Source organism: Carcharodon carcharias, chromosome 10 (assembly GCF_017639515.1).
Source record: "Carcharodon carcharias isolate sCarCar2 chromosome 10, sCarCar2.pri, whole genome shotgun sequence".
Classification (NCBI taxonomy): domain Eukaryota; kingdom Metazoa; phylum Chordata; class Chondrichthyes; order Lamniformes; family Lamnidae; genus Carcharodon; species Carcharodon carcharias.
The window spans coordinates 111,840,110-111,852,683 of record NC_054476.1 but is presented as its reverse complement, the minus strand read 5'-3'; the positions used below and the strand labels follow the sequence as shown (position 1 = coordinate 111,852,683).

Genomic DNA, 12,574 nt, shown 5'->3' with positions numbered 1-12,574 from the left:
TGTAACAATCTTGAAATAGATGGCTATCATATCATCTGTCCAAATGACACTTCCATCAAAGCTTTTAAAAATGAAAATAGGTTGGGACATATACTGCACATCCAAAGTAATATTATGCAGAATTACAATGATCTGCTTTGTCTTTTCCAATTGTAGAGTCCATTTTTTATAATGATTTTAAGTTCTCAAAGCAGAGCAATTCTCTATCCTTCTTCATCTCCCTCTGTTCTTCAGTTTATCCAAAGCTACTCTCCTAACATCACATCTGCTTCCTCATGAGCTTCTCTGCTGAAATTGGAAACAGTATATAGTGGGCTTCATGCTGCAGTCCTGGGCACCCAGAAGCAGGAACAGGAGGCTTCTTGCTGAGAACTTGGAATCACAGGGCTGCCTCAATTGTTTGCTTAATTAAAAATGATTTTATTTTTAGACAAATAATCATCAAATGGGCAACAATAACAAATATTCCAAGGAGCCTTACATGCACAGAGGGAATGAGCCTTTGCCTCAGTTGTATCGTTCCCACCCCCTAAGTCAAAAGGGGAGGGTTTGAGCCTTCACTCTCCCAACAGTCCAAACAATCGGTGGCTAGATTATGGTCACTAAATACTGGGTTAACATTCTGTGGGGACTCATGCTCAGACAGACAGTGTCCACTGGCAAAAGGGTTGTGTCTGAGGCCAAACTCGCACAGTCCTGGCAAGTGGCTCTGAACGCTGGGTTGAATCCAACAGGACATCTGATGGGGGTGGGGTGTCACTCCACATTGTAAAGTGTAAGTGGAGCTTTTCTTTGGCTGCAGCCCACCTGGGAGAATGTCCTCTGAGCTTAAATACAATAAGGAAGGCAACAGGAAACTACCTACACTTTCCATAAATAATTAACTCAAGAAGCTGGAGCGACACCAGGTCCTGCTAAATAAAACAGATGAGGATGCCATCCATTGAAACCTGATAAGGTATTTTAGCACTGAGAAGGTGAATCCTTTTTAAATGAACTATCTTTTTCTTTAAAGGCTACTATTGTGTGTGACTTGGTAATGCTTCATATGCTTCCCAAACGAAACTACTACAAACAGAAGAAGTTCAAGAATGTTGAAGGAGAATCATCTACATCAATGCCAGCAGAAGTGAGTGAAGATTAGATGAAGAATAGTCATTGCGTAGCCTCCCAAGATCATCAAATGCAATAAAAGTCCCATTTCATTTAACTCAATTTACATTTGGAAAACCAAGGGCAAGAAAATGTGATTGTTTATGCCTGTTTTTTTTGAGCAATACAAGTGCCCTTAGAGCTCCAAAATGATGTCTGCGAAATACCAGACACACACGCACCATGCGTGTGTGGGTGCTCCATGCAGGATGGCATATTGGTAAGGACAGTATTGACATGTGGCAGTCAGAAAGTGATGTATGCACAGCCAATGGCATCCAGTCCAATGAGGAAGCCTACACGCTTAGCATAGCAACAGGCTGGCGCCAGCTGCTTCTCTCAGAAAAGAGATGATTAAATGAAGTCATCTCTCGTTGAGTAAAGAGTTACAGTGAACAACCTAACGCAGCAGTGGATTGCATACTGCATGATGTTGCAAATTTCTCCAGCTACAGTCTGGAAAGAACCAGAGCCATAGAAGTTCATCCACCCGCAGTCCGCTGGCATTTATTGCAAAGGAAATGGAATATAAGAGTGGCGAAGTTTCACTGCAGTTGTACAGGGCATTGATGAGACCACACCTGGATGCACAGTTTTGGTCTCCTTGTTTGAAAAAGGTTATAATTACATTAGAAGCAGCTCAAAGAAGGTTTACTCGACTCATTCCTGGGATGAAGGGTTTACCTTCGAAAGGTTGAACAGGATGGGCCAGTTGAAGTTTAGAAGAATGAGAAGTGATCTTATTGAAACATATAAGACCCTGAGGGGGCATTATAGGGCAGACACTGGGAGGATGTTTCCACTTGTGAGGGAGACTAGATCTAGGGGACACAGTTTAAGAATAAGTAGTTTCCCTTTTAAGATCAGGAGATGAGGAGAATTTTTTTCTCTCAGAGGGTTGTTAGTCTGTGGAATTCCCTTCCCGAGTGAGTAGTGGAGGCTGGATCATTGGATTTATTCAAGGCTGAATTAGACAGATTTTTGATTGACAAGGGAGTCAAGGGTTATGGGGGGGGGGGGGGGTTGACAGGAAAGTGGAGTTGAAACCACAACCAGATCAGCCATGATCTTATTGAATGGTAGAGCAGGCCCAAAGGGCCAAATGGCCTGCTCCTGCTCCTAAGGCTTGCTTGTCATTCTCCCCATATGGTGAGCCCCCCATGCCACTGGGGGGTGGGGGGTTAACACCAGAGGTGGTAAAGCACTTTGCTACCTGAGGAGGCTGCCTACTAAAAGCTGGCAGCCTCCCTGTGGGCTTGAGGGGGTTAGCCCCACCTTATTGGACAACATGTAACCCATAGAAGGCTTCTACTGCAGCAGCAAGGACTGCCCCCACTAAAATATCTTTCCCATCCACCCCCCAACCCCCTCCTCACCAACCCCCCTCCCTGGATCATGCCAAATCCCTAAGCCTATCATCTTCTGACCAGGTCTCCTCAATGGTCGCTGCACCGGGGCCTGTCGCCGTCCCAGCACTGGCCACCAGTCTGAGTAAATGTGCTGATGGCCCTCTGATTGGTAGCTCTTGGAGGTGATAATGCTCCTTCAAAGGGGCAGAAGCCCTGGCTGAAGGTAATCAAACTGAAGACTGCAAAATCCAGTCGTAGCTCCCAGGGACAGTGGAGGAGGGGCTGCCCCAACTTCCTGGCTGGTGGGCAGGACCAGCGACTGCAGATAAAATCCCAGCCATGGTGACAGTCTGAGCTTTCACTTCAACAGTCAGGCATTGGGTCACTGCTCCTTATGTTCCAATGGAAGCTGAGACATGGACCGTCAGAGGCTGACTCATGGCTGGATGGAATCCAAGTTGGTTCTGACTCCTCCATGCTCCTTGACATTGAATACAGGCTTTCTGGCAAGATTCCCAATGCACCAAGCATTTTGTGTAAGCCCATCACGCTTCATCTGTAGGCTGCCCATGGACGTGCTTGACTGAATCCTCTACAGCGGACACATTGTGTGACCTTGACCTCCAGTGAGCTGGCACCTGCACCATCCTTATCATATGCCTTGGTTGCAGGTCACTCATGCCCGGTGTCTCACCGGTTGAAGACCCTGCCTCTATATTATCCATGAAATTCTGCAATGTCAGTATCTGAGCTGATGGCTACGAGTATGAAATTGAATGGCAGTGAATCTTCATCGTCATTATTTTCTTACAATACCTGGCAAGTCGCTCCTCTTGGGGTATCTGAAATGGACAAGTTACATACGAACATACAAACAAGGAGCAGGAGTAGGCCATTCAGCCCCTCGAGCCTGCTCCACCATTTAATAAGATCATGGCTGATCTGATAGTAACCTGAAATCTGCAGCCCACCTACCCCCAATAACCTATCATCCCCTTGCTTACCAAGAATCTATCCACCTCTGCCTTAAAAATATTCAGGGACTCTGCTTCCACCATCTTTTCAGGAAAAGAGTTCCAAAGACTCTCAACCCTCTGAGTTAAAAAAGTTTCACCTCATCTCTGTTTGAAATGGGCGACCCCTAATTTTTAAACAGTGACCCCTAGTTTTAGATTCTTCCACAAGAGGAAACATCCTCTCCACCTCCACCCTGTCAAGACCCCCTCTTGATCTTATATGTTTCAATCAAGGTGCCTCTTACTCTTCTAAACTCCAGTCTGTCCAGCCTTTCCTCATAAGACAACCCACCCATTCCGGGTATTAGTCTGGTAAACCTCCTATGAACTGCTTCAAATGCATTTACATCCTTCCTTTAATAAGGCAGCCAATACTGTACACAGTATTTCAAATGTGATCTCACTAGTGTCCTGTACAACTGAAGCATAACCTCCCTACTTTTGTATTTAATTCCCTTTGCAATAATTGATAATATTCCATTAGATTTCCTAATTATTTGCTGTACCTGCATACTAGCCTTTTGTGATTCATGCACCAGGATACCCAGATCCCTCTGCACCTCAGAGCTCTGCAATCTCTCACCATTTAGATAATATGCTTTTCTTTATTCTTCCTGTCAAAATGGACAATTTCACATTTGCCCACATTATACTCCATCTGCCAGATCTTTGCCCACTCACTTAACCTATCTAAATCTGTTTGTAGCCTCCTTATGTCCTCTGCACACTTACTTTCCTGCCTATTTTTGTGGCATCAGCAAAGTTCCCTTCAATCCCTTCATCCAAGTCATTTATATAAATTGCAAACAGTTGGGGTCCCAGCACTGATTCCTGTGGCACGCCACTCATTATATCTTGCCAACCTGAAAAAGACCCATTTATGCCTACTCTCTGCTTCCTGTTAGCCAGCCAATCTTCTATCCATGCCAATATGTTACCCCCTATACCATGAACTTTTATTTCCCACAATAAGCTTTGATGTGGCACTTTATCAAATGCCTTCTGGAAATCTAAGTACAGCACATCCACCGGTTCTCCTTTATCCACAGCACATGTCACTTCCTCAAAGAACTCCAATAAGTTGGTTAAACATGATTTCCCTTTCACAAAACCATGTTGACTCTGCCTGATGGCCTTGAGCTTATCAAACTGCCCTGCTATAACTTCTTTAATAATAGCTTCTAACATTTTCCCTACGACAGATGTTAAATTAACTGGCCTGTACTTTCTTGCTTTCTGTCTCTCTCCCTTTTTGAATAATGGAGTTACATTTGCTATTTTCCAATCTAATGGGACCTTCCCCGAATCTAGGGGGGTTTGGAAAATTAAAACCAATGCATCAACTATCTCACCAGTCACTTCTTATAAGACCCTAGCTTGAAGTCCATCAGGACCCGACCCCTTGTCAGCCCACAGCTCCAACAATTTACTCAGTACCACTCCGCCGGTGACTGTAATTTTCCTGACTTCCTCCCCCACTTCCATTTCTTGGTTTATAGCTGCTACTGGGATGTTGCTTGTATTCTCTACAGTGAGAACTGATGCTAAATACCTGTTCAATTCATCTGCCATCTCCTTGTTTTCCATGATCAATTCTCCAGACTCACTTTCTATAGGACTTTGTTAATTCTTTTCTTTGTTAAATATTTATAAAAACTCTTACTATCTGTTTTTATATTTCTGGCTAGCTTTCTCTCATGCTCTAATTTTTCCCTACTTATTAATCTTTTAGTCATTCTTTGCTGTTTCTTATATTCACTCCAATCTTCTGACCTGCCACCTGTCTTTGCACAATTATATGCTAGTTTGATAATATCTTTAACCTTTCTAGTTAACCACAGATGGTCTGTCCACCCCTTGGACTTTTTCTTACTCTTTGGATTGTATGTATTCTATGCATTCTGAAATATCCCCTTAAATGTGATGCGCTGCATCTCTATTGACCTATCGCTTAACCTAATTTGCCAATTCGCTTCAGCTAGCTCAGCTTTCATACCCCCATAATTGCCCTTATTTACCCATACAAGGGTAATATAATGGTGAGCGGTGTGAAGTAACAGGTGCCTGTGAATGCATCTGCAGCTTGTAAATCAGAAGACAGCGTGGGTTGAGGGGGAAGCGGGATGTAAGAAGGATTGAGGATTATGTGGATACCATGGTCTTTGATTGTTTTGCCCCCACCGCTGACCATGGCCTCCCCAATGACCATCCCAATGATGAGCAGCACCTCCACGGGGGTTACGAAATGTAGGTGTGCCTGTCTCCCAGCAGTTAGTTCCTGCCAGCTCTAGTTGTCTATCACCACGTTGTGCAAGAGAGGGTAAAGTGCATCAGTGATTGTGTTGCAATCTCTTTGGGTGACAGAACTGTGTTTGAATTACTGGCAGTGTATGCAAGCTGTGGGTTTGAGACTTGTAGAAATGTTAAATGTGTGAAGATGAGGTAAAGCTTTGAATATCAGAAATGAGCCCTGATTGACAGGTGAGTGATGGGTTTGTGGTGAATTGAACAGTGGTGGAATCTTGTGGTACAGTTTGTCAGACATGACATTTGAGGACAACCTTAACCATTCATGTGAGTTCATTGAGCATCTTGTACCACTATATCCAGATCCTCAGAACTTGACTCTTGGCGTCGATCTCTGCAGCTATCAGCTCCTGTTGCCTTCCAAGCAGGGGCCTGGAGGGTCCTCCTAGCCACATGCAGACACATGACATCTCTCCTCCTTTCCATGCACTCCACTAAGACCTAAGACCAGTGGTGCAGCATCTTCTCCAATATTGTACCATTCCTCACTCTTGCCCAGCTCATATTCTCTTTAATTTTTTATTCTTTCATGGGATGTAGGTATCACTGACAAGGCCAGCATATGTTGCCCATTCCTAATTTCCCTTAAACTGAGAGGCTTTACTTGGCCATTTCAGGGTCAACCACATTGCTGTGGGTCTGGAGTCATATGTAGGCCAGATCAGGCAAGGATGGCAGATTTCCTTCCCTAAAAGACATTAGGGAACCAGATGAGTTTTTGCAACAATGATAGTTTCATGGTCACTATTACTGAGACTAGCTTTATAGTCCAGATTTTATTAATTGGACTTAAATTCCAGTAGCTGCTGTGGTGGGATTTAAATCCATGACCCCAGAACATTAGCCTGGGCCTATAGCCCAGTGACATTACCACTACACCACCATCTCCCAACACCTGCTTTGACTACAATGCACCACCCCTTTAAGAGATGCTGCTAGCTTTAAGCAGAGTAGACTTGCTTGTAGTGGTGCTATCCACTTATGATGTCTGTGTTGGTCCCATGGCGATACATCCAGATGATCGATAGCACCGGATATTGAAATGAGCAGGCAACATGGATTTTTGGTGTTACCTGTATGTTAATGAACAGGCACGGATAGGAACACACCAAACCTGGGCCTGTCTTCAGAGCAGGGTGAGGGGCTGTGGGGGATTGGTATCAAATTTAACCATTTGTTCTTGGTTGAAATGTTTAAAATTGACATTCACATCCTTTATATTTAACTCAATATATGGGGCTACAGTATTCCCTTCTCTAACTATACATTACTCTTGAATTTTGTTTTTAAAATAGACCAAAGATTAACAAGGGACATGATAATCCTTTCCACCCTGACAAGGCATCAAAGCAGTGAGCATAGGCATGGGAATTGGACCTCCTCAACATCAGACAACAATCTTCCATTTGAAGTCAAGCTGACAACAATACTCACACAACTGAGGGACATCCTCGAAAGCAAGGCTACTGAACTACTGAAGGATGAAGGAAAGTGCAGGAGAGTATGGTTTCTTCAATACTCAATGTCAGCATCTCCAACATAGCTACAATCTCCAGTACAAAATGAGGGAGCACTTTGAATGCCTGTACAACTCATTGTACAATTTCCTTCCTTAGAATGACCACTGCTCTTTATCACCATGTTAAAAGTCTCCAATTTCTTATCTTAGTGTTCACAGCCATGAGAAATTATGTGGCTTGTTTTTAAATTTTAAAAAAACTTTGTCAAAGTCTGTTTATTTCTTTATGCACATAGGAAATGAGTGAGCTTTCAATGGGCCCTCACAGCTTATCACACCTCTCACAAACATCACAGCATGGAGTGAATCCTAACATTTAAAACATGCAGCTTATGTTCCAGTAAGATGATAAAATTTTAAAAATCTGAAACCTGACCCTCACTTGGGAAAACAGATAGGCAGCCAAGTTCCAGCTCCCAGGAGGTGAGTTGGCAATTAAAATGTTTTAATGAGGCTGTCAGCTTCTTACTTAAGCTGCTTTACTGTTTTACAGTGGGTAACTGGGTTTCTGAGCACTTGTGAAACCCAGCAGGTGAATGGAAGCGAGGACAGCTTGGAGCGATGTTAAGTGCCTTTACAGCACTACTTGCGGGCCAGGAGGAACAAGAGTGCTTCCCTCCAGCCCCCACAAGCTCCCTTCCAATTGGACCTCCACTGTACAAAGACTTGTGGGGTCAGAACTTATATATATACAAATATGCAAACATAACAAATAGGAGCAGAATTAGGCCATTCAGCCCCCGAGCTTGCTTCGCCATTCAATAAGGTCTTGGCTGATCTGTTCGTGTTTCAAATTCCATATTCCTTCCTACCTACCCCTGATAATCTTTGATTTCCTCCCCTAACAAGAATCTATCTACCCCTGCCTTAAAAGTATTCAATGACCATCATCCATCATTAAGGAAGAAATGTCAGGACATTTAGAAAAGTTTAACGCAATCAAACAGAGTCAACATGGTTTTGTGAAAGGGAAATCATGTTTGACAAATTTGCTAGAGTTCTTTGAGGATATAACAAGCAGAGTTGATAGAGGGGAACCGGTAGATGTAATTTATTTGGATTTCCAGAAGGCTTTTGATAAGGTGCCACATAAAAGGTTATTGCACAAGGTAGGAGCTCACAGTATTGGGGAAATGTATTAGCATGGATTGAGGGTTGGTTAACATGCAGAAGACAGAGAGTTGGGATTAATAGGTCTTTTTCAGGTTGGAAAGATGTAACTAGTGGAGCGCCACAAGGGTCAGTCCTAGGGCCTCAATTATTTACTATCTATATTAATGACTTGGAGGAGGGGGCAGAGTGTAATGTATCCAAATTTGCTGATGATGCAAAAATAGGTGAGAGGGCATGTTGTGATGAGGACATAAGCAATCTGCAAGAGGATATAGTCAGGTTGAGTGAGTGGGCAAAAAATTGGCATAGAGTTTAATGTAGGAAAGTGTGAGGTCATGCACTTTGGTAGGAAGAATCAAAAGGCAGCCTATTAGTTAAATAGAGACAGACTCCAAAGAAGTGATGGTGTGGGACCTCCAACACTGATGGTGCAGGGCCTCTCACACCAATGGTATAGGGTCTCTCATACCAATGGTGCTGGGCCTCTCACACCAATGGTGTAGGGTCTCTCATACCAATGGTGCAGGGTCTCTCACACTGATGTTAAATAGAGAATTGTTGAATGCTGACACATGACAATGAAGGAATCACGATAAATGTCCAAGATAGGATAGTGTTTGACTTGAAAGAGATCTTGGAAGGATCTCTTCCGACAACATTGCTGTTTTATTCTGTTCAGTGATCACAGGGAAAGCAGAACACTCAAAATGACCCTGCTCATTCCTGTATGCACCCTGTGGATAGGACATAATGCAATCATAATGTACCAGCGAGTATCGAGTCCAGTGACAGGGGTGCCAATGAAATAAACTGCTCTATCTTGGATGCAGTGAGGTTTCTTTAGAGTTGTTGTGAGTGCACCATCTGGGTGAGTGGTGAATGCTCCATCGCACTGCTGACTTGAGCCTTGTAGTTGGCAAAGAGGCTTTGAATGGCTGGAGGTAAACCATTCATCAGAGATTCCCCACTCTCTGTCCTGTAGCCACCATATTGGTGTGGCTGAACCAGTTAAACTCCTGACCAATGTTGATTCTCAGGGTGTTAATAGTGGGACTGCAGGATGAGATGCTGAAGCCTTTTCCAGTTGGAGATGTCAGTTTTTTGGGAATTATATGACAAGTATGTTAGCTGCCACTTGACAGCTTGAGCCTGGGTGTTGTCCAGGTCCTGGAACAGCTGCTTCACCATTTGAGAAGTTATAAATGGAGTTCATGATATGTGAATAGCTTGACTGATGGAGAGATCCTTCATGAAGCACCAGAAGATGCTTGGGCAGAGGAACTCCTGCAGAAAAGACTGGTGGCAACAATGATTGGCATCCAACAGCCAAAGCCATCTTCCTTTGCTTCTGGTGATATTGATTGAGAAAGGAGCATTGCTTGGAATATTGGGAGAATTCCCAGCACTGGAGGGATTCCTGGTCTATTACTTGATATTCCAGGCAGGATTCCCAGTCTGTCATTTGACAGTCCAGCTGAAATTCCTGGTCAATCACTCAATACTCCCAGTTGGAATTCCTGGTCCATTAGTCAATATTCCTGGCAGGAGACCTGGTCTGATTTGAGGGCTGACCCTCATAAGCATTCAGCACATCAGGCTGACCCCTGGGCTAGAAGATGGCATGTCTGAAGGGGAGGGGCAGTTCCCCATTTTCGAGGCAGTAGCCCAGGCTGGGGCCCAAACAGGCAGGGACACTTACCTCCTCTTCAAGTGGACCATCAGCTGCTTCTGAGGCACGTGTGCACACTCCAAGTGAATAAGGGAAGGCCATTTAGGACTGAAATGAGGAGAAATTTCTTCATTCAAACAGTTGTAAATCTTTGGAATTTTCTACCCCACCAAGTTGTGGATGCTCAGTCATTGAGCATATTCAAGATCAATAGATCTATAGACCTCTGGATACTGAGGCAATCAAGGGTCACGAGGATTCTGTGGGAGGCTGGGTTGAGGTGAAAGCCCAGCCAAGGTTATATTCAAGGGCTGAATGGCTTCTATCTGCTCATATTTCTGAGGCTGTTAAGGTAAATTTGACACTCTGATCACAGTGTCCTGGGGAAGGCACCAAACCTCAGGGAGCTTTTTCTTCAGACTGAGGTGACAGAAGAGAAGAAGCTATTACCCAGATTATCGCCGCACATCTCCCAGGGTCACTATCAGGAGTCAAGAGTCCCAAAGGCTTTAGGATGGATGATTTGACAAACACTGGCCCATTACACACTTTGGGAGAAAGAAAATGAGGAAAGAAATTGCATTTCTGCAGCAGCCTTCATGACCTCAGGACATAAGGCAGGATCTTTAGGTCGGGAACTCCTGACGTCACCCCGCATAATTTCCATTTTCAGGCTGGCGGGGGCACAGCTGAATCAGCTGTACACACACCGACCTGTCAACAGCCAATTGAGGCCATTTAAAAAGTACTTAACATAATGAATGGACCTACCCGTCCAACCTTAATGTTGGCGGTCCGGCCGGGAGCCCTGGCGGACTTCAGAAAAAGCGTGAAACCTCATCCATGGGCAGGATGAGGTTTCATCAGGATATTTAAATATTTAATTCAAGTTTGATTTAAAAGTGATGGACATGTCCCAACTCATGTGACAGTGTCACATGAGGGCAGATGTCAGAGAAATTTTGCTTTTGTCTCTTTAACATTTTTAAATTTGGAGCTGATCTCCCTGAGGCAGCACTTAGCCTCAGGGAAATGAGTGCGCTCTTTTATGCGCATGTACGAAAGAGCGCACTCACGGCTGAGGGAATTACCCCCCTCCCTCGGCACAGGGAGCGCATAGCGCTTCCTGCAGACGTCACGCTAGGCAGGTCTTAATTGGCCCACCAATGCAAAATCAGGGACGCTGATCGGAGGCGTGTCTGCCCATGCCCACCCTTGCCTGCCTACGCCCGCTCCTGAACTTCCTCCCCGACGGGGGGATAATTCTTCCCATAAAACGCATTACAGTCAATATAATACTTTGTGAAGTGCAATCCTTGTAGAAAATGTAGCAGCCAATTTGTACACAACAAAGTCACACAAATCACAATAATGATCAGATAATTTGTTTTTGTGATGTTGTTTGAAGGATTAATATTGACCAGGACATTGGAGAGAAAGTTACCTGCTCTTCTTTGAAAGATACCATGCTGTAATATGCCTTTTAGCATGCCATCACTAAAAGGGAAGTGTGTCATGTAATTCAGTCTCAGTTTCACTTAGGCCTGTTGAGCAGAGCACAGCACACACAGCCCTGCTGTTGATGTCTTCAGGCTTTTTACATTTGTATAAATGTTCATATGTCTAAATAAATGAACACACAATGGGTTCGCACAATCCGTTATGAGTGATTGGTGCCTTTATATCATTATTAACAACACAACACCATGGGGTCTTTCAGGTTCACCTTAGAGGGCAGACAAGACCTCAGCTTAACAGCTCAACTGAAAGCAGCACCTCTGACAGTTGAGCAGTCTCTCAATATTGCAGCCTAGATTGTTCAAGTCTCTCAGGCAGAGCTTGGAAGTTCAGTAGTGTATGACTTTCTGACTCAGGGGCAAGAGTGCTACCACTGAGCCACTGCCGACACTGTGGAGAGATGGAGATGAGCTTAGAAGAGAGATAACCCATCAAAAGCATAACATTGGAAAACTGTGTGCAGCTGCAACCATAGCAGGTAATTTGGAACTCAGATAGTGTATTATTTCTCAGATGCAAGAAGATGCCCCTATCATTTTCAATATGATAGCTGCCAATGTGACAGAGTTCTGGGTGGCAGGTTAGGCATCAACTTGATAGCTATTTCTTATCTCAACTATACATACTCAGTAACAACAGGAGGAATTTTACGCTGGTGGGATTTTACAGTCCTGCCAGTCAATGGATTTTTGAATAGTTCACCATATTTTATGACCCCCACGATGGGTGCTGTAAAATTCCACCCAACATGTCAGCTCATCTATGGCTGCAGAATAAAGTAATAGTTTTAATGTTTGCCTCTTTTTGCACAAATTGATCTAGTTGTTGAAGTCAGAAATCCTGTCAAATAGGCTTTTCATCAGTAACTGAGTGCGAACTCTTGTTAGCTTGATAACCAATTGTCATTTTTTAAATCCCAATCATTACAGCC

At 43.9% G+C, this 12,574-nt stretch overlaps 1 protein-coding gene across 2 annotated transcripts in view; it reads left to right on the top strand.

The window, feature by feature from the left end:
- The window catches only part of p2rx1 (purinergic receptor P2X, ligand-gated ion channel, 1), an 87,114-nt gene extending 78,799 nt beyond the window's left edge, over window positions 1–8,315 (top strand). For both annotated transcript variants that reach the window (XM_041197816.1, XM_041197815.1), the window contains 2 exons: window positions 1,016–1,129; window positions 7,120–8,315. In XM_041197816.1, the coding sequence (XP_041053750.1) occupies window positions 1,016–1,129; window positions 7,120–7,131 (126 nt within the window). In that variant the 3' untranslated portion in view covers window positions 7,132–8,315. The remainder of the gene's footprint in view (window positions 1–1,015; window positions 1,130–7,119) is intronic.
- The last annotated feature ends 4,259 nt before the right edge of the window (window positions 8,316–12,574 follow it).